This window comes from Schistocerca gregaria, chromosome 5 (assembly GCF_023897955.1).
Source record: "Schistocerca gregaria isolate iqSchGreg1 chromosome 5, iqSchGreg1.2, whole genome shotgun sequence".
NCBI classification, from domain to species: domain Eukaryota; kingdom Metazoa; phylum Arthropoda; class Insecta; order Orthoptera; family Acrididae; genus Schistocerca; species Schistocerca gregaria.
In genome coordinates, this window is record NC_064924.1 from 522,790,732 (window position 1) to 522,813,354 (window position 22,623).

Sequence of the window (22,623 nt, forward strand, 5' to 3'; positions counted from 1 at the left end):
CTGGAATAGGAGCAGCGGCCAGACTGACCTCTGATGGAGGGCGGGATGAGCAGCTCATTGCTGATGGTGCCGTTGACGCGCACCTTCCACGTGTTGATGCCCGGAGTGTGTGTGTGTAGCGACACGCTGGCTACTGGAATAGGAGCAGCGGCCGGACTGACCTGTGATGGAGGGCGGGATGAGCAGCTCATTGCTGATGGTGCCGTTGACGCGCACCTTCCACGTGTTGATGCCCGGAGTGTGTGTGTGTAGCGACACGCTGGCTACTGGAATAGGAGCAGCGGCCGGACTGACCTGTGATGGAGGGCGGGATGAGCAGCTCATTGCTGATGGTGCCGTTGACGCGCACCTTCCACGTGTTGATGCCCAGAGTGTGTGTGTGTAGCGACACGCTGGCTACTGGAATAGGAGCAGCGGCCGGACTGACCTGTGATGGAGGGCGGGATGAGCAGCTCATTGCTGATGGTGCCGTTGACGCGCACCTTCCACGTGTTGATGCCCGGAGTGTGTGTGTGTAGCGACACGCTGGCTACTGGAATAGGAGCAGCGGCCGGACTGACCTGTGATGGAGGGCGGGATGAGCAGCTCATTGCTGATGGTGCCGTTGACGCGCACCTTCCACGTGTTGATGCCCGGAGTGTGTGTGTGTAGCTACACGCTGGCTACTGGAATAGGAGCAGCGGCCGGACTGACCTGTGATGGAGGGCGGGATGAGCAGCTCATTGCTGATGGTGCCGTTGACGCGCACCTTCCACGTGTTGATGCCCGGAGTGTGTGTGTGTAGCGACACGCTGGCTACTGGAATAGGAGCAGCGGCCGGACTGACCTGTGATGGAGGGCGGGATGAGCAGCTCATTGCTGATGGTGCCGTTGACGCGCACCTTCCACGTGTTGATGCCCGGAGTGTGTGTGTGTAGCGACACGCTGGCTACTGGAATAGGAGCAGCGGCCGGACTGACCTGTGATGGAGGGCGGGATGAGCAGCTCATTGCTGATGGTGCCGTTGACGCGCACCTTCCACGTGTTGATGCCCGGAGTGTGTGTGTGTAGCGACACGCTGGCTACTGGAATAGGAGCAGCGGCCGGACTGACCTGTGATGGAGGGCGGGATGAGCAGCTCATTGCTGATGGTGCCGTTGACGCGCACCTTCCACGTGTTGATGCCCGGAGTGTGTGTGTGTAGCGACACGCTGGCTACTGGAATAGGAGCAGCGGCCGGACTGACCTGTGATGGAGGGCGGGATGAGCAGCTCATTGCTGATGGTGCCGTTGACGCGCACCTTCCACGTGTTGATGCCCGGAGTGTGTGTGTGTAGCGACACGCTGGCTACTGGAATAGGAGCAGCGGCCGGACTGACCTGTGATGGAGGGCGGGATGAGCAGCTCATTGCTGATGGTGCCGTTGACGCGCACCTTCCACGTGTTGATGCCCGGAGTGCCGGGGACTCCGTTGGTGCCCGGCTTACCAGGACGCCCGCGTGGACCAGCTATACCTGGGAAACACGACAAATACGTTCTACCGTTTCAGGTATAACACACAGTGGGTACATTGTCGTATAGGAGAGAAAAATGTAAGAAATGCGCACAAACGATTTGAAGTATTAGCCGACTAGGACGTTGACGTTAATCTGAGTGCTTATCCAGTAATAATGAAACACTTCAAGAATCTCGTATACATAATGTCCCTACTTTTACTACAATGGAAACTTTCAACTGAGATCAGTTTATCTTCTTTCAACACATACTTGTGTTTGTAAAGGAACTGAAGATATTGTGATTTAATCGCAGAGGTGCTGAAAAATTGTTCCAGTGACACGCCAGAGAAATATCTGGTAAACTTTTTATCTTTGAGAGACATAGGAACAATTTCGCCCTTCGTTTTTTATTTCTTGTATGAACGACTACTTTTTGTTCTGATGGGCTGGTGGGATGTCGTACTGTCTAATTACTAGTGTGTGTGTACGTGGTAAATGAATGAGTTAAAAGACGCAAGATGTGTTTTATATTATTTTCATCGCACAACAAGCCTTATTCCCATGCCTATGGAGTATTTATGTTAAGCAGAGAAGGCGAGTTTTAGATGGAACCGAAGATCTTCAAAACGGCGCTGCTCAACAATAGAGGTACGTGATTGTGCTCTCTACTTTCCTTTCGTGGCCGCTAAAATTACTTCCGATTCGTTTTGCCGAGACATTCAGAACCTGCAATCTTCTTTTTCTTATAAAAATACTAGTCCGATGCAAAAGAAATACTCTTAGATTTAAATAATTGCCATTCTTTTACCCAGGCCACGGGGAATGATAGAACGTACGTGCCTCTACTCTGAATGTACGTTCGCAATCTCCGAGTGTGTTACGACGAAATTATTTCACAATGAAAATTTCTCATCAGACCGCAACCACTCGCACGCGAATGTACGTACCCTCTGAATGTATCTAGTCAGTCACGCGCGTTGTTCAAAAGCTTTACTTTTAATATTCAGTGGATTACATTTCCGAAATTAATTTTTGTTTATGCTGCAAATCGTACTTCACGCGAAGTATTTATTACGTAAGTTTCAGGCTCAATTTAATAAAAAAAAAGATTCCGAATAATAGAAATAAAGAATAACAATCAAACAAATCAAACCTAAAGAAACAGAAAGAGGGAACGTTACATGTTGCTAGGTGACATCAACTATTTCAAAAAATTAAGGTCTTCAGGGTGATTCCCTAATAACAGTCTCACGCAGAAAATTCCGTTCATATGGTCGACAGCTCTTACGATGTATCAATTGTCGCCACTCGTCAGATAAGGAAATGATTTAACAATTCAGTCAGTTAGCAGTAAAAATATTTCTGTTACTGATAAAGCAGATATATGTACAGTATTTAACAATCATTTTCTCAACATTGCTGGTAAATTAAATAAAAATTGAGTTTCTACAGGAAATCATATAACTTTCTTGGCAAATGCCTTTCCGAGATTGATGTCTGAAATACCCCTCTGTGATACAGACAAGAGGGAGATTGAGTCAATAATTAAAGCACTGAAGACTAAGGACTCTCATGGTTGTGATGGAGTGTCTAGCAGAATATTAAAGTACTGGGCTGCACATCTTAGCCCTGTATTTAGCCATATTTGTAATTTTTCCTTTAGGAATGGTCAGTTTCCTGAGCGATTAAAGTACTCAGTACGAAGGCTGCTTTATAAAAAGGTAGAAAGGGGTAATGTAAACAATTTTAGATCTATAACTGTGCCATCAGTGTTTGCTAAAGTTATTGAAAAGGCTGTGTGTGTAAGGATAATTGATCATTTTATATCATACGATTTACTATCAAACGTACAGTTCGGCTTTATAAGTCGTTTAACAACTGAAAATGCTGTATTATCTTCTCTCTATGAGGTACTGGATGGGCTAAACAAAAAATTTCGAACGCCTGGCATATTTTTTGATTTAACTAAGGCATTTGCTTGTGTTGATCACAAAATAAAGTTGGACCATTACGGAGTACGGGGAGTAGCTCACAATTGGTTCACTTCTTACTTTAGCTACAGGCAGCAAAAGGTCATTATTCACAACGTTGATAACGCCTGGGATGTGAGATCTGAGTGAGGTACTGTCAAGTGGGGGGTGCCCCAGGGATCAGTGTTGAGGCCACTCCTGTTCCTTATTTATATAAATGATATGCCCTACTCTAGTATTACGGGTAACTCTAAAATATTTCTGTTTGCTGATGACACTAGCTTGGTAGTAAAGGATGTTGGGTGCAACATTGGCTCTGTTTCAAATAGTGCAGTACATACAGAAAATAAACTAACGTTAAATCACAGTAAGACTCAGTTTTTACAGTTTCTAACCCACAGTTCAACAAAACCTGACTTTTTAATATTACAGAATGGGCATATGATTAGTGAAACTGAACACTTCAAATTTCTAGGTGTTCAGATAAACAGTAAGCTGTCGTGGAAAGCCCACGTTAAGGATGTTGTTCGAAGACTTAACACTGCCATTTTTACTATTCGAATGTTATAAAAAGTGAGTGGTACTTCGACACGAAAATTAGTCTTCTTTGCTTATTTTCATTCGATTATATCAGATGGTATTATATTTTTGGGTAACTCTTCCCATTCTACTATGATATTTTTGACTCAGAAACGGGCGGTTCGGGCAATAAGTGGCGTGAGTTCACGAACCTCTTGTCGACCTCTGTTCACGAGTCTGGGTATGTTGACATTGGCCTCTCAATATGTATATTCCTTATTGTCGTTTCTTGTTACCAATATTAGTTTATTCCCAAAAATAAGCAGCTTTCACTCGGTTAATACTCGGCAGAAATTAAACCTGCATTTGGACCGGACTTCCTTAACTCTTGTACAGAAAGGTGTGCAGTATACTGCTCCATCCATTTTGAACAAGCTACCACTCGAATTCAGAAATCTTAACAGTAATCCACGCGCTTTCAAATCGAAACTGAAGAGTTTCCTTGTGAGTCACTCCTTCTATTCTGATGAAGAGTTCCTTGAAAAATTAAGCTGATTCTTACGTTATATTTTTGACTGCGTTTACTTAAACTTATGCCTTGACTTTTTTGGGTCCATAAACATTTTATTTTTATCTGTTATTACTTTTATGTTGTAATTTTATGTACTGACACATTCCATGACCTTGGGGAGTTGCTCCTCAATTTGGTCCTACGGAACTTGAAGAGTAAATAAATAAATAAATAAATAAATTCCAGCGAAAGCTTCTACCCTGCTAATGGGGAGCACCCTGCTGCTGCACCAATTATTTTGGGTTAAAATAATGTTTCTCACATATGTTGCATTTCTTTTGTTAACCAGTGAACACCTACCATTGTGATCGTTGTTATTATTAGTGCACCACGTTGGCTAACCGCGGTCTCAATGTGAATATCCTGAAAGAGGTCAGGTACCTTTCTCATCAAGCAAACTAACACATTCCGTGATGTTCCCAAATTATTTGTCGTCAGTCTCTGACAGTACTCTCGCTGACAAATAACTCTTCACTGTAGTAATGATCACAGACCGCTGATGTACTGCAATGTCGTATTAAAGACTGAAATGTCTGAACTATTCTGTACTCAGGCGAATATAATTAACAATGCAAAACTTCTTTTTCAAAACTTATTTCAAGTCCTATCTCCAAAAATACCAATATGGTGGCCAATATGGTTAGTTTTACTAATTCATTATCGAGACAGCAGTCAAAACACTTTGCACACAAATCCTGTATCGTCCTCCAATATTCGCTGGGCCCACATATCCAGTTTATTAGGAACTTGTGCATTGGCTAAGGTGAACATGTAACATAATAAAAGTGTCGTGTTCTGTCACTGAAATGCAATCGACGGAGATGGTGGTTGGATATAAATTCTCTATGTTAATTATACTATCATGCATAGTAACGTTGCAAACACCGGCCCTAGCTAGGATAAAGTTGCTATTTCCCGGTAGTCGCTTCTTCGCCTTATTGTGGAAGCTAGCCGTAGTTTCTTAGTGTTCGTCTCTAATCGGTGCTACGGTGAGAATGGCCTAGTTGCAACCATATATGAAGGTAGTATCTGTTCCCGTAAGAACCGTGCACCTTCTGTAGAATGACATAATATTTAAATCGACACCCTAGCTGCGGATTCGAGTCCCTGCCGGGGCACACATTTTCGACACGTCCCCAATGATGTATATCGACGCCCGTTTGCAGCTAGGGTGTCGATTTATTTATCATTTCACAGCCTAGTTGTATTCATCTGGTGTAAGATAGCTATATCCTGTTGGTACTCACCTCTCGGTCCCTTCGGCCCAGGTGGTCCAATTGGTCCCGGCAGCCCTGGCAGTCCTGTAACGACGCAGACATCGACATTAGAAGTTGGGAACAGCTGCTGCTGTCGCGTTGTTAAAACGTTAGGCAAATAGTCTTCTCTTATTTTAAACTGCAAATAACGATGACTCGAGCAGATACGGCGTAGTCGGCAAAGGTATTCAGAGGCCGAAATTATTATTCAACGCTGGTGCTTGTAAACCTGTTAAGATACCACTCGGAATAAAGCATTGGTAACACACCAGACCCGTATTCTGGAGGATGACGGATCAAATGTGACCACCATGATTTAATTTTTCCGTGATTACCTTAAATCGATTTACAGAATGTCCTGATTGGTCCATTAAAACGATACGACCGACTTTCCTCGGTATCTTTCTTCAATATTCACAAAACTGGGCTTGTGCTCCATCACAACAGACCACGTCGTTATGTTAAACCCAAGTCTCCTACCCTTACTTTCAATAAGCTGAGTCTCAGAATTAGATGTCACAACTGAAATCTGGTGACATTTGTTTATGTTTTATCAAAAAACTGCCACAAGTGGTTTAACTGCATGTTGAATCTAATAATGCAGAGTAATAATATACATGTGTACAAATTCCTTTGCTTTTATTGGTAAACGCAGCTGCAATAAGAAAACACTATTCTGGTTGTATCTATAATTATCGAAAAGACAAGTAGACATTTATAGTATTTGTGGAATATTTCGTCGGTTCTTGGACGGACATGGACATATAAATAACTTGAATACAACGTATTAATGTCCAATAGTAATATTTATTAGTTGATTATGAACCGGCTTTCAGATTCTTAGACCATTGTCAGATAACTTTTGACGATGCCCTTAGAAGCCGAAAGCTGGATCGTAAAGAAGTAATAAATATTATTGTTGAATATTAATACGTCGTATTCAAGTTACTAACTAAACATTTATAAAGTGCCACCTACAGAAAATAAGGTTACAATTAATTCTGTTTCTGTGAAAGGATATTGCTCTCAATTTAGAACTTCCTTAGTGTGGCGTGTCTTTTCAGACGGGGATCTCGTAATCTTGTTACACCATCAGTAGGGAGGATCACAGTAGCCTCTGGATAATTCGCCAACGTTGTACTTGACATTAGAGCTGTTGTTGATGTTCGTGGTAGTGGTTAGTGTATAACGTACCGTCGACAACGGGGTCATTAGAGACGGAGCGCAAGCTCGGGTGAGGGAAGGATTGGGAAGGAAATCGGCCGTGCCCTTTCAAAGGAACCATCCTGGCATTTGCCTGAAACGATTTAGGGAAATCACGGAAAACCCAAATCAGGATGGCCCGAGAAGGGATTGAACCGTCGTCCTCCCGAATGCGAGTCTAGTGTGCTAACCACTGCGCCACCTTCGCTCGGTGCTGTTGTTGTTCTACCTCCCTCCAATTTGCGAATACAAGTGTACTAATGGGTCTGATAAGGGTCTTGTTTTTTGTGTTGGCGTCGCTATGAATGAAAATAAACATAGGACAAACCCTACTCGTGGAATATATCCTATGCCTTTCACCTCCAGTTTGCAAGGTAGCTCTTCTTGGATGAGGTAATAAATTAAATCTAAAATATGGATTTGATAACGTCGTGTGCGGATGGATGTTATAGGGTTTAACGTCCTGTCAACATTCAAGTTATTAGACACGGAGCACAAACTTGGAGTTGTTGAAAGATGGGGAAGGAAATCGGCCTTCGTCTTTCAAAGAAACCTTTCCAGATTTGCTTGCAATGATTTAGAAAAATCAGGGAAAACCTAATGTGGATGGCCGAACGTGGATTTGTACTATTGTTCTCCCAAATACCAGTCCAGTGTGCTAATCATTGCGCCACCTCTCTCGAACGGTTAATGTAGATTGAATTAAAACACAACTAAATTCTTTGATTATGGCTCTATGTCAAAGCAGGTGCCTGCATCCGTCACTGTCATTGAAATTAATAGAGCATTAGTACACAATATACCAAAAGTGCACGACAAATAAGAGCTTTGTTCATGGTTGAGCAAGCTACTACATATCGTTGTACGAGGGTCGGTCAAAAAGTAATGCCTCCCATTTTTTTTCTACTTAAAAAAATTAAGTTAAGTGAAAAATTTGAATTTGGTGCCATTCCTCAAACCTTCTCCTGCAATCCACTGCAGTAGTAACTTTCTGTGTCAACAGGTGGCAGCACAGCAGAAGTTTGTAAGATGGCCAACATCGATGTTCGTTTGAGACAGCGTTGTGTGATTGAATTCTTGAATGCAGAAGGTGAAACGCCCATACGCATTCATGAAAGACTGAAGAAGGTGTATGGTGTTGTGACAGTGGATGTCAGCACTGTTAGACGATGGGTTCGTCGTTGTAAGGAAGCTGAAGGGCAAACACCGTTGACTGACGAAAAGCGGAGCGGCAGGCCGGTGAGTGCAGTGACTCCACACAACATTCAGCAAGTTGATGACATCATTCGTGGTGACCGTCGGGTGACTGCAGATGAAGTGTGTCGCATTATTTCTCTTAGTAAAGGCAGTGTGATCACGATTATTAAACAATTGGGGTACTCAAAAGTTTGTGCACGGTGGGTTCCAAGAATGTTAACCGATCAGAATAAAGAGGCAAGGAAAACAATAGCCTCCCAACACTTGCAGCGCTTCCGTTTGGAGGGAGATGAGTTTCTGAAAAAAATTGTGACCGGGGACGAAACATGGGTGCATTTTTTTGAACCCGAATCAAAGAGGCAGTCAATGGAGTGGCGTCACACAAGCTCGCTGAGGAAGAAAAAATTCAAAACTGTGCGATCGGCAGGGAAAGTTATGGCAACAGTTTTCTGGGATACAGAGGGTGTGATTCTGGTTGATTTGTTGGAGCAGGGATGCACAATAAATTCTGTTCCATACGTCACAACCCTCAAAAAACTTAAAGCACGTCTTCAGCGAGTTCGCCCAACAAAATCAATGGCAGATGTTCTTCTTTTGCATGACAATGCAAGACCACACACCAGTCGTCACACCTCTGACGAGATTGTCAAAATTGGATGGGAAGTTTTGCCTCATCCCCCATACAGCCCTGACCTGGCACCATCAGACTTCCATCTGTTCGGGCCACTAAAAGAAGCTCATCGTGGGATTCATTTTGAAGATGAGGAGGCCGTCAAAACATCCGTGCGTCAATGGCTTAGGAAGCAGAGCTGTGATTTTTACCGTGCTGGGATACATGCCCTTGTTCAAAGATGGACCAAAACTGTAGAGATGGGCGGAGATTACATTGAAAAATGACAAAATGATCCTCAATGTTGTGGTTTTCAACCTATGTAATTGCATTTAAATTTCCTGACAATTAAACGTAGAAAAAAAATAGGAGGCATTACTTTTTGACTGACCCTCGTAGCTAGGATAAACTATTCGTAATAAAAGAATTGAAAATCTGCTTAAGTAAATCTCACAGTTACTGTTCACTAGTGTATGCTGTGACCCCAAACTGGATACTCAGTTGTCTTTATCATCAGAGACCGGCACCAAGAGCTCTTACAGTAAAAAAGTATTAATGTCTGTAGACTGCTTCATAGGGCCTCAGGCAGTGTATACAACACTATAGAACATCGCTGTTCTTAGCACTGGTTCTCACAGTTGAAAGCTTACTCTTCCGTCTGTAACACTCATTGCGGTAGGAAAGCATTACTGGAAGTTTGCTGTCGAGTATCTAATGCGTTTCAAATAAATTCTGGTGGGGTAGGCTAAATGGAATGTTAAACTTCTCCTTTCACCTCCAGTCCGGCTTTCTTCCCTGTTGCTATAGAATCATTAAGGGGACATTTGTCTGCGTCAAATACGATCTTTATTTCGTAAGACAAGATCAACTAGAACAGAACACATGACATACCAAGACAAGATCATAAACAATAGATGATTACCAAAAGGTTACACGGTAAGGTATGGTCTCCCTAACACAATAATTTTGTAAGGCCATCGGGAATACAGTCATGTGACGAGAAAAATTTGGACATATTTACGTGTCGGATTGGCATATCTTGCAGACGCACTTGAGAAATGTGCTTCTCTGCTAATTACTGAGCCCTAATGCAGACACTGGTAACAGAGTGAGGAGAAACTGGAGCGTGGCAGAGAACGGTTACCCGGTGATACTTTACGTCAATCCAAAGTCATTGTAACGTCTCCATTATTTGGCTAAAACATATAAGCTGTAAGTAGGCTGTTTAGGATTTTTTATTGGTAACGCTGCCGCCACGTAGCACTCTGTATGAAAATCACTGGCTGTGCCATGTGCAGTCTGTGGCTGGTTTGCATTGTTGTCTGCCATTGTAGTGTTGGGCAGCGGCAGCTGGATGCTAACAGCGCGTAGCGTTGCGCAGTTGGAGGTAAGCCGCCAGCAGTGGTGGACGTGGGGAGAGAGATGGCGGAGTTTTGAAATTTGTAAGAATTGGTGTCACGAACTGATATATATATATATATAATGACTATTAAGGTAAATACATTGTTTGTTCTGTATTAAAATCTTTAATTTGCTAACTGTGCCTATCAGTAGTTAGCGACTTCCGTAGTTTGAATCTTTTAGTTAGCTGGCAGTAGTGGCGCTCGCTGTATTGCAGTAGCTTGAGTAACGAAGATTTTTGTGAGGTAAGTCATTTGTGAAACATATAGATTAATGTTAGTCAGGGCCATTCTTGGCATGAAAACGCATTACAGAATCACGAAGCAGCCATAAAAGAATTGCAAACTATTGTTCGTGAAAATCACGACACCTTGCAAGCTAAAATTGACTCAGTTGCATCTACTGATTCGGTTACACAACTTGCAAAAACTCAGGAAAACTTAAAGGACATTGTCATAGTGAAGGAGAATCTTATCATGCCTTCCTCTCAGCATATTGGTCTCAAGCTACACAAGACCGAGTAAAACATAGGGTCATTATGATGAAACATTTATAACAATCTGAATTTTCCAGTCCTGTGAAATATTTTGAAGACATGTTACATAAGTATCAGTATCTTTCAAACCCATACAGCCCCTCACAACTCATCCGCATTTGCTTAATCAAATTGCCTGAACATTTACGACATATTATTTTGGCAGGACGTTGCGAAGACGACATTGAAGCTTTTCAGGGACTGTTACAAGAATTGGAAATTGACACTGACAATCGCAGAACGCGAAAACAGGAACACAACAATTATAGGTCACACCAGTCACAATTCCGCGATGAAAGAAATAATAACTGGACACGACAAGGCTATTCTCACAACACAAATCTTGACCAAAACAGACACCACCCAAATGTCAACCACTGGCAGAGTAATAATAGTTACAGAGAAAGATCGCATTTCCGTAGTAATGAATATGACAGAGATAACCATAGAAACAGACAATATGGGAACAAAAACAATTATCATGGGAGACAGAATAACTTCAAGAGCAACTTCCAGCGCGCAGTTACGATTCAGGGAGAAATTCTCCACCACGTAACCGACAAGAAAGAAACTATGGAATCTACCGACATGACACACGATATGATCGGAACGACAGACCTGAATTGCAGCAGAACTGGCGGGATTCAAACAGAGCAGGGCCCTCTCGGCAAGGTGAATTTGTATAAGTTAGGTCTCCTAATCCCAATAACGGCGCGCGACAACAAAGAGACAGACAATGACTCGCACCGCAGGCAGCCACGTGCGCCGGCTGGCTCAGAGAAAAATAACATAGACGCTAACCTTGAGACAAATTTTAGCATTCTTTACCGACGTATACCGCATGATAATTGCGTTCAAGTTAACTCTGAGCACTAGGAAGAGTAAAGGATTGTACTACATTTCACATGTTAAACCGTTTATTGAAAGATAATCTGCTTTTAACTTTGTCTTTGCCATATAACTTTTTACTTTGCATTACTAGTATGCTTTGTCACACTGAGAAACTGTTAACATGCAACAATGTTTTGAAGTTAACTATCCAGTCTAGAACGTAGGGAACATTTTTAAACAGAAATTACGAATGCATTGTTATAGTGAACAGACGACACAGTGTTGTTATTTGTACATTCTTGCTTGTTAGTTGCACGATTACGTAACGACTATAAGGCCTACATTCTTAGAACATATACTGTTAATGAGATTTTAATGCAACATTTTGGTTTAGTTGAAAAGACATTCTTTATTTGAAGTACTTTCTGTGAGATTAAAGATGACTTAACACTTGGTTTCTTTGATAGCTACACGATTATATTACGACGCTACTAATGTGTGACACAATTTACATTGTGCTTTTGCGGTGTATCTGTTTTATATCTGCACAGTTTTTCTGAATTATTTTGCAAAGTGAAACATGTTTTAGTAGTAACTTTTGTGGTATAGCTACAAGCAGACAGCCTTTTCCGTAGCACAACAATACGTTACAGTACAGTACTTACTTCATCATGGCAATAAGCGTAGTAACTACGATATCTATACGCAGAGCATTTCACTTTTGTTTATCATGAGGTAAGTACATTGACTTCAGCAGAACTTTGCTTTCGGAGGACGATAACTACGACACTTCCACAGAGATTATCTTACAACAAGACGCACAGTTTAGCACTACAGTGCACATAGTTGAGTGATTAATTTTGTACTTAAAACATTTATTTTTAAAGATATTTAAAATGCAATGGTACAAAGGTTTTCCTTGATACATTTCATTCCATTGCTGTAATCTGTAGCATCTGAGAATATAATTACATTAATCCTCAGGGGGGTACACGCTTACTTTGTGTACCACGTGTATGGCAAGCACAAGGAGCCCTAGCTAATATCGTATTTGCTTATACAACTTTACACATCGGTACCATATTTCTCTCACACAGAATTACACAGCTATCTGATCATTTAACTGAGAGAGACAAACATTTATTTTACTACATCAGTGACAGATGTTTACGTAATTACACCGTTGGATAACTTCACACTTATGAAATTGCATTTTTTCTGTACTTTGTGAAAAGTTCAAATTTTTTCAGAACTATTGTGATACTATGAGAGCTTTGAATGATGTGTTTGGTATGGGATCATGATTTTTAAATTACTTTTGAAGCAGATGACACTTTTGACATGAGCAGAGAATTTTTTTTACGTTTTGGAATTATTGGAGGAAGCTACGACGATTTTGAGATTTGACTGAGGTGTTATGATGTTATTATTACGATGACAATGTGAATTATGCTGCTGAGGTTTGTTTAAGCTGATGCTATATGAGTTATTTAATCATGCTACGTATCTGTCATGATGAAATATTGAAGAAGTATCGACGAATAAGGTAAGGAATAATGAGTAGTGGTTAGGGACTCTGGTTTGTGAAAAAGGATGTTGGAAACCGAGAATCGGACTTTAAGTGTTATGAAATGTGTGTATATGCTTGAATGTATTACAATGCCGACGAAAACTTTTTGGACACTGTTATATTAACAGGATTTTGTTTCTACAGATTTGTAATGCAAATTCTTGACCTGTGAAATATTTTTATATGAGACTGCCACTGTAGCGGAAACTGGTGTCGTATTTATTTCGACAAGACAGTTAAGTGACCACCTGCACGTAATGCGTCGTGGGCACCCAGCTGCGCGACAACCACCTGACAAAAGAAAGCCATTAGTGTGTGCCTTTCAGAGGCACAGGTAAAAAAAAAAAAAAAGGGAGGCCTTTATCCTCGCAATTGACATTCCTTTGTAGAAAGCACCGCAAATACGACCCGCTCATTACTGAGAAAGATACTTACATCTGACACCTGATTATAACAAACGTCTTTCTACGAGAGTTGAGAGAATTCTACTAACTTAAGAAATGTCACATGACTATTGAATGATATTTTTATGCTTTGTCCATAGTTGCTTATTTCATTTGATATCTGTTATCCAGGTGTGTTGCATCATTGCTTTTATAAAATAAAATTAAATGTATTTACTAATGTGAACACTTTCTGTCAACAGATCTGTTAGATAATAATTTTATGATCCACATTCTTCAAAAAAACAAAAAAAGGAGCACTTGGAAAGGAAAGAACAGTAAGAAGGGACTAATAACAGTAACTGCATACATAAATTACTTTTCAAGAACTTGGTAATTTTTATGGTAGAGTAAGTTGTGGTGCACCACTTTAATTACATAGACATTAAGATGTGATTATAACTTTCCCTTGTATGCATTGTTGTCTTTAGTATACTATTTTTTCTGCTTGTGGGTTTTTTCATGTTTAGATATAAGTTATTACGTTTACTGCTGCTTGCTTTGCAAATCTGCATTTTTTTGGGTCATTGCTGTTTGTGTTAATTTGTTTTGTCCTGCTGCATTGCGTCGTCCCTTAGTTTAGCATCTGAGCTCAGTAGATTTAAGTTAGCTTAAGAGGGGGTAGACTATATAAGAATCTAACTATGATGAATTGGAAGAAATGCATTGAGAAGCTATAAGAAAATGGTTTGGCCAAAAAAGTAGTGTACAGTGGAGAACAACTATTTTTGAAGAAAGAGGATGTGAACAGAATACAGAAAGCAGGTTTAGATAGGACTTTTTGGGAATAATTATGATCTAAGGGAGATCGCTATGCAAAATACTGCAGTAAGACAAACCCTGTCCTTTCCTTTTGTGTTATCCCTCTATGTGTTAATGTATCCTTGTGTATTTGTCTTTTTCCTGCCTTTATGTGTTTAGCTAATAAGATTTATGTTGTAGAATTTTTCAAATACTATGTTATTTTCTTTGTAAATATGTTCAGACATTATTTATTGTGTTTTGTTTTAATGCTCATGTGTGAAGTTGATGTTTCAAAAGTTATTCTGATCTTTTATGTATGCACTTATGTCGTAATTTATGTAACACTGATGTATTTGCTATTTCGATTCTTTTGTAAAGCCTGTACTACTGCAAATGTTATCTGTACTATTATGTTCTTTAATGATATATTTTGTACCTTTGTTATTGTATTCTCATGTTATAAAATTGTAATTGACACCTGTTCATCAAATTAAGTAACTGCACACATTTCTGTTGGTCATAGTATATGGACAATATGTGAGAAGTAGGGACTGATAGTGTTTGCACGTGTGTTAATAATTCAGTAAGGGACTGGATAACAGCATTGCTGGTTCTAAGGACATTTCAAAAACAATTTTTGTGAGTGGACAAGTGGTGGTTTATGGACTTGCTGTATTCTCTGCAAGCCTCTTCAATGGTGATTGTCCACCTGCACAGTTGCAACAGATGGCTGCTGGCCGTCTCTACAAGGACTACAGTTGATGACCCACCAATACCATTATTTCTACAAGGACTGCAGTGGGTCAGCACCTTTGATGACCCACCAATACCATTATTTCTACAAGGTGTACAGTGGATCTGCATCGCTGGTGGCCCACCAATACCGTAATCTCTACCAGGACTACAAGGGGTCTGCTCTGTAATGACCTACCTACCAATATTCTTCAAAACTTCGACTGACTCTGTTGTGGGTTTGCTCTGTTGTGGAGAGTCAGCACTGTCATTCTGTTGGAAGGACAACACTACTTCTTCAAGACTGCATGGAAATCCACTACTTTCGTGTGCATTTTCTTTTACTACTCATACTTTGAGAAAAACACTGCAATTTTACTTTGATGAATGGTCAGGACTGTCTTTATGGACTGCGAGAAAATTTTAGCTTTTGTCAAGCGATGTGATTCCGCGATCCTTGGAGCTGATGTAAGGCAAAATTCATTAAATCTGAAAGTGACCAATCGTATAGCCTCCTGTTGTAATTTTACCATCCTCTTCTGAAACTACGTCTTTCCCTGTCGTCTGCCTGCCGCACTACGTTGCGAGTGTTGCTTTCGCATCCAATGGGAGATGATAAAAGCTGGTTGGATTTTAAAATACCGAACCATCCTAAGGCTTGCTGTTTCTCTCGCCCTTGTCTGTCTCTATGTCTTCCAAAACGGTCCTTGTTAGCAATTAAGGAGGTGAGATATCAGTTGGTTTTGCTTGTGTCACTGCAGTGCAAGGCTACGCGTTTCGCCGTTATTTTTCCGTCCAAAACTGGCTGTTAGTGTCGAGTGGTGGGGAAAAGTATTCGTTGTTCAAAAACGTCAATGATTCACACGTTTATGGTTCATCGTTTTACCATCTCCCTCACACAAGGATCCCTTTCTTACTTCCGAAGTAACACTCTCTTTCCTGTGGTAGGGAAAGGTTTTCGTTGAAGTTTGCCGTTCTCCTCACGAAAGGCACATCTTTGTCACGCTCAAAGTAACTCTCTGTTTCGTGGTGAAGCGAATTTTTCGTTATCATTTTAAAAACCCAAAAAATCCTGAAACTGACATATATTTCTTCCAGCAGGGCTTAAAGTGGGAACGGTAAGGTAAATTTACGATGGCAAAGTCTATTCAACTCCAAGGCATGACGTACAGATGACATTTCCCAAATGTATCTACAACCATGCTCATAAATTAAGGGTAATTGCAGAATGTGGTGCCACACAAAGTGGCACGACACAAAACTGGTGCTAATAGCACAGGCATAGAGGTAACACACATGAAACAGATCTGTAAATCCACGGTATTGGTGACAAATTGAGAAAACCGTTCTGAAACACATGCTGCGCATGTACCCCAAAATCAATATGGGATACGATCACCATGCACACGTAAACAGGCGACATAACGGGTTGGCATACTCTGGATCAGGTGGTCGAGCAGCTGCTGGAGTATAGCCTCCCATTCTTGCACCAGTGCCTGTCGGAGCTCCTGAACTGTCGTAGGGGTTTGAAGACATGTAGCCAGACGTCGACCGAGACCATCCCAGACGTGCTCGATGGGGTTTAGGTCTGGAGAACAGGCAGGCCACTCCATTCGCCTCATATTTTCTGTTTCAAGGTACTGCACACTTACCCGCTGCACCATACTCTGACATGCACCAACACACCACTGCGTATGAGGACTGCTGCCAACGCCACCGTGCAACGACCGCAAGTCAAATGCACCGCACGGTTATACCCTGAGGTGAATTAAACCCGCAAACCGTCCCACAGAGCGTTGTTTCACTATGTATCAGCATTATCCTAAATTTATGAGCGTGAGTGTACATACGTACTCCGCAAGAAACCGTATGCTGCATGGTGAAGTGTACCTTGCATCACAGCTTCAGTCATTTGGAAGATACCTTGTTACTGCACTTCAGTCATTTACTTTCCGGTTCCTCTGGAATATAAAGCGAAGGAAGAGAACAGACATTCAGTTTCAAATGCCAGATTAGGGCAACTTACCATTCATCATGGCAACTAGAAATTTTGTCCCATTCTTCTTGTATCCTTCTGCAGTCACTCAACGACGTCATTTTCCCGTAAACCAAAATATCTTCAGCGAACAGCCGCAGGTTGCTGCTCACCCTGTCTGCCAGTTTGTTTATACACAGAGAATAACAGCGGTCCCAACACACTTCCCTGGGACACTCTTGGTATTACCTTTGTACCTACACCCGAGTGTACAGAAACCGTTAAGTGAACCATATTGTTCATCATCATCTCTTCGTTGTTCTGAAATATGACTTGTAAGGTGTCAGGCAAATCCAACATCTTCCATGAAAACCCTGACATGATAAGCAAATCAAGCAGTATGTCACATAGCTTGGAACAAATCGTTACATTAAATTAACCAAAGTAATACGACCAACAAGTGAGCAAATGGAATACCACAGACTAACACAAGAATGCCTAAATGCATGTCATACTTTCCCACCGTGAAACAGACGCAGTTCCGAGAACAGAAGCTGAGAGCAGAACCGTGTTAAGCTAGAAGGCCCTACGATAAGGGACGGACACCCACGTCGCCAGCCAACCGCCAGGACCACCCTCCCCCCCCCCATTCCATGTTAAAAGATAGAACCCTCCAGAAGAACAGTATAGATCTTACGATAACACTAAAAGGGCCAGACCAGCTGCAAGTTTTAGCGTGAGACTTTTCCGCGTCTCTGTTACGTTGCAAACGTTAAAAACATTGCCCCACCACGAAAAGTATAATGTTTCTCATTGGATAGACAGAATTTTTGTAGGCGGAGCTTAAGGTTAACATTGAGACCCTGACTGGTCAATGAAAGCACAGCCAAATAGTTTTTTTTAAACCAACTTCGGTAAATTGTAGTAAGGAGAAGTTATGAGAGAGTTGCTTCCGAGATGGCGAGCTGTATGGAGCTGCGCCGCCTACCGCCCCCTGAAGCTGCCTAACTAATGACTAGGTAATGAACGCACGCAATGCCGCATAACAGCGCATAAAGCTTCACTCAGAAATGCAGAAGTCTCATCTGGCACATCCCCTTTTTGCATAATACTAATGCCGATCGTCAATTAAAGCTCATGGTATTCACATTTGCTACTAGAAGTAAAAATCTGAAACGCGATAATTTTTCTGTTAAATAATTATTGAGAAGCGACATCAGCCACGGTAATTTATGAAAAGTGAGATAAGTAATTAAACAAATTATTGAGGGTCACTGTAGACCATTTTGATAGTTTTCTCTTTTATGAAACTTAATTTAAACCTAGATTATAGATGTGATATGGCATAGGTCATCCTTCGATCCATTGTAGAACTTGGAAACCCATTCAGTGAATACTCGTTCACATTTTTGTTGAACACAGTTGGTTTTTATCATCCTGTATTAAAATGTTTCCTTTTATCAGTAGTGCAATTTATAAACGATGTTTTGTGAGTAGAATAAAATTTCCAATGGTAAACTTAACTGCTTTTTCGACGTTATTTTACCAGCTAACTAAAAATAAGAAAGCCTTGAACCCCTTCCACTAAATTTAGTTAGTATTAAGATTCTTTTACAGAGAGTGCAGTGGAGCTGACGCTGAAATCATTGAGTATTAGATTATACCATCGCTAGTCTCACTGAACTCTTCTGAACTCTACATGTCATGTGTGGTCTGACGTCTCCTTACCAGCAACAGGTCCCAGGATCAAACTAGTCAATTCCCTAAAACACACGCTCAGAGCGTCGTTGCGCGAAAGTGTGTAGGGAGACACGACTCAGAACAAACAGACACCACGCAGAATGTTAGAGGTAAAATAATTTGATAGTCGGAAGAAGCAGCAACAGTGACTCTGCTCTGTACAAAAACAGCTGGCGCGTTATGGTGAAGCAAAATAAATCTCCTAAACAGCTTGTCTCGCCTCTTCATCTTGACTTCTTTCAAATATTTGCGAGATGGGAGGCACTATGAGCCCGAACTACTTTACAATGGCTAGGTAATGTTGAACAAGCTAGTGAAAGATCACAAATGCTATTGTATAGGTAACAAGACGCAATTACAGAACTATAAAGGATGAAATACTAAATACAACGTGCGATAATATCGGAGCAGCGGACGTAAGAAGAGATTTGTGTACTACATTCTTTGCAACATCTAGAGATAGAGCCTTGCTGAATGGATGGTGTACGAAGGACAAAAAGTAAAAAATTGTCTGTGAAGATTGTGGAACACCAGGTAAAAAGTGTTCCCGCGTCAGACGGTCGCAGCTGCGAGACTCGCGTCCGACCGAGCCCCGCCGCCACCCCCATTCCTGCTGACGTCATCAGTGGCAGGTGGTGGACGACGTCGCAGGGAATGCGGGCGCCGGCTGGCAGATTACATTCCGCCCGCGCCGGCCGCAGTGACACGCACCTTCGCTCTGCCCCGGCCGCCGGCACGTGTGAAGAGGTCAGCCTGCGGCTTCGTGTTCCCCGTGGCGACAGCTGCCTCTGAGCAGCTGAAATTGCACAGTCCGGCCCCACTTGGCCACACTTCGTTTCTAGTGGTCTGACACGACGCTGGTGTTGTCTCTGCTACGAGATGGCTGGTGTTCCTCTTGTTCAAGGTTATGGTCATTCTACTACCTAGAAGATGAATTGAAGAACGACAGACATACACTACTGCCCATTAAAATTGCTACACCAAGAAGAAATGCAGATGAGAAACGTGTATTTTCAATTGGTGAAAGATATAGAGAATGTGCTGACCAGGGCAGCAGTCGAACATTTTCTGTAATCTGAAAGGCCCGTACAGGACCTGAAACATGCGGTCGTGCATTATCCTGCTGAAATGTAGGGTTTCGCAGGGATCAAATGAAGGTTAGAGTCACGGGTCGTAACACATCTTAAATGTAACGTCCACTGTTCAAAGTGCCGTCAATGCGAACAAGAGGTGACCGAGACGTGTAACCAATGGCACCCCATGCCATCAGGCCAGGTGATACGCCACTATGGCGATGACGAATACACACTTCCAATGTGAGTTCACCGCGATGTCACCAAACACGGATACGACCATCATGATACTGTAACCTGGATTCATCTTAAAAAATGTCGTTTTACCATCCATGCACCCAGCTTCGTCGTTGAGTACATCATCGCAGGCGCTCCTGTCTGTGATGCAGCGTCAAAGGTAACTGCACCCATGGTCTCCGAGCTGATAGTCCATGCTGCTTCTAACGTCGTCGAACTGTTCTTGTAGATGGTTGTTGTGTTGCAAACGTCCCCATCTGTTGACTCAGGGATCGAGACATGGCTGCACGATCCTTTACAGCCATGCGGATAAGATGCCTATCATCTCGACGAGGCCGTTGGGATCCAGCACACCGTTCCTTGTTGTGTATGAGAAATCGATTGGAAACTTTCCTCATGTCAGCACGTTGTAGGTGTCGCCACCGGCGCCAACATTGTGTGAATGCTCTGAAAAGCTAATCATTGGCATATCACAGCATCTTCTTCCTGTCGGTTAAATGTCGTGTCTGTAGCACGTCATTTTCGTGGTGTAGCAATTTTAATGGCCAGTAGTGTACATTTATAGCATCATTATATCTAGAAACAACATTTAAAAAATTGACTAGGATACAATGCGGAATTCTGTAATAGATGTTGTTGGTTCTGTTATTGTGGTCTTCAGTTGAAAGACTGTATTGATGGTGACTAACACGCTATTCTATCCTCTGCAAGGACTTTGATGTTTACGTAAATACTTCACCTTACAGCCACTTTAACCAGCTTAACTACCTTAGGTAAGCCACACGAAACGAAATGTGAGCCAGAAACTGTACAGAAACCCTGTGGTACAGCTGTAAGAGGAGTCAGACCTGAAAGGGAGTCAGCTGCTAAGTATAGAGTCAGGCACAGTTGTCAGCCTACTCGTATTCTCCATGGTATTCAGTCGATTCAAGAAGAAAAAGTTAGTTTATAAGATGTAGTAATGTTTCAGGAGATGAAGCTTGCTGATGGCACTGTAATTCTGTGAGACTATGAAGGACTTTATTGTACGGTTGAACGGAAATTATAGTGTCTTGAAAATATATAATAAGGTGAACATCAACGACATCGTACTCGTACAACGAACTGGTACTCCTGTGCAGTTGGGTTAAATCAGGGGAAGTTTAGGGGATTAAATTAGAAAATAAGTAATAGACCAGTTTTGTCATTTGGGTAGTAGATCAGTGGTGGTGAGAGATGAAAATGGCTATAAAATAGAGAATAGCAATAGCTTTTCGGAAAAAGAGAAATTTAAGTGTTAGGAAGGTTTTTCCGAAACAATTTGTCTTTCATGTAACGTTGTATTGACTAGAAACAAAAACGTGGACGATAAACCGTACAGGCAGAATAGAAGCTGCCGAAATGTGGCGGCGTAGAAGAAGGAATCAAATCAATGAGAGCAGAGTTTTGTGACACATCTTGAACAAAATAAGGGATTCGTTGATAAAGGATCCTATGACATCGAGGAATAATTAATTAGGCAAAGGAGGAAAAGTTGACTGTATGGGGGTGTGTGTGTGCGTGAGGGGTGGCGGAGGAGGGAGAGGTGAGTGCGGGAAAGGGCGGGAAGGAGGAGCTGGGTGGTAAAGCGAAATGCACGATCAAAGTTTGACTGCATTGAAGCAGGTGAGGAGAACAAGGGCTGCAACAGAGAGAGAGAGAGAGAGAGAGAGAGAGAGAGAGAGAAGGAAACACGTACAGGTTTGCCCAGTATGAAAAGCAGCATCTTTCGGACTGAAGGTCACGTCTATTGAAGGTAATAGGGATTTTTGCGAGACATGTCGGGTGTTTCAAAATGAATATCGTGATTTTAAGGCATTCTAATATTTATTACCTTCGATACAGTAACGAATAATACACGACATCTTACGAAAGAGTAACTAAAACACTTTTCCTGCAATTATCTAATGTGAGCACGATTCGTCGCACGGTATATATTCGATTCTACAATCGACTTCTCCCCCAAACTTGATCATTGTGTCGGAAGTAATTGTTGCAAAAACTGCTTCAATCCTTTTTCGCAAGACAGATCAGCCGGTAGCGGTGTGACACACATAATACTTCATGAACTCTCCAAGGTAAAAGTCGCACGGTGTCAGATCAAGGGAGGACGTAGAGACGGTGCGAAACAAACTTTATCATCCAGACGCTTTCGATCAATACAGTGGCCGGGTACGACATAGTTTAATCAATAGCGTAGTGAGTTACACCAGTGAGGCAGCGCACCATCTTCCTGATAAAGTTCTTTGGTTCAGCTCCTTCCAGTTCAGGAAGAAGCCATAGTTCTACTCATCAAGATACGAAACACCAGCTACACTTGCTTCGCCGAAAAAGAAAGGCTCATAGACTTTCTGCTGGGATGTGGCACAAAAACATTTGATTTTAGGGAGCCCCTTGCAATTGTACTATATCGTTGGCATGTGCTGAACCCCACCATCCGACGAATGTGTGTTCACATTTCCACTTATGTGAAACGTCGATTCATTGCCGAAGACAACACGGTCCAGAAAATCTTTATCGCCA

The 22,623-nt window shown here is 41.9% G+C and overlaps 1 protein-coding gene across 2 annotated transcripts in view; it reads right to left on the reverse strand.

Annotated features, from left to right (window-relative positions):
* The window catches only part of LOC126272321 (uncharacterized), a 974,015-nt gene that overhangs the window by 339,897 nt on the left and 611,495 nt on the right, over positions 1–22,623 (reverse strand). For both annotated transcript variants that reach the window (XM_049975103.1, XM_049975104.1), the window contains exons 4-5: positions 5,783–5,836; positions 1,359–1,493 (exon numbers count right to left, since the gene is read on the reverse strand). In XM_049975103.1, coding sequence (XP_049831060.1) covers positions 1,359–1,493; positions 5,783–5,836 — 189 coding nt within the window. The remainder of the gene's footprint in view (positions 1–1,358; positions 1,494–5,782; positions 5,837–22,623) is intronic.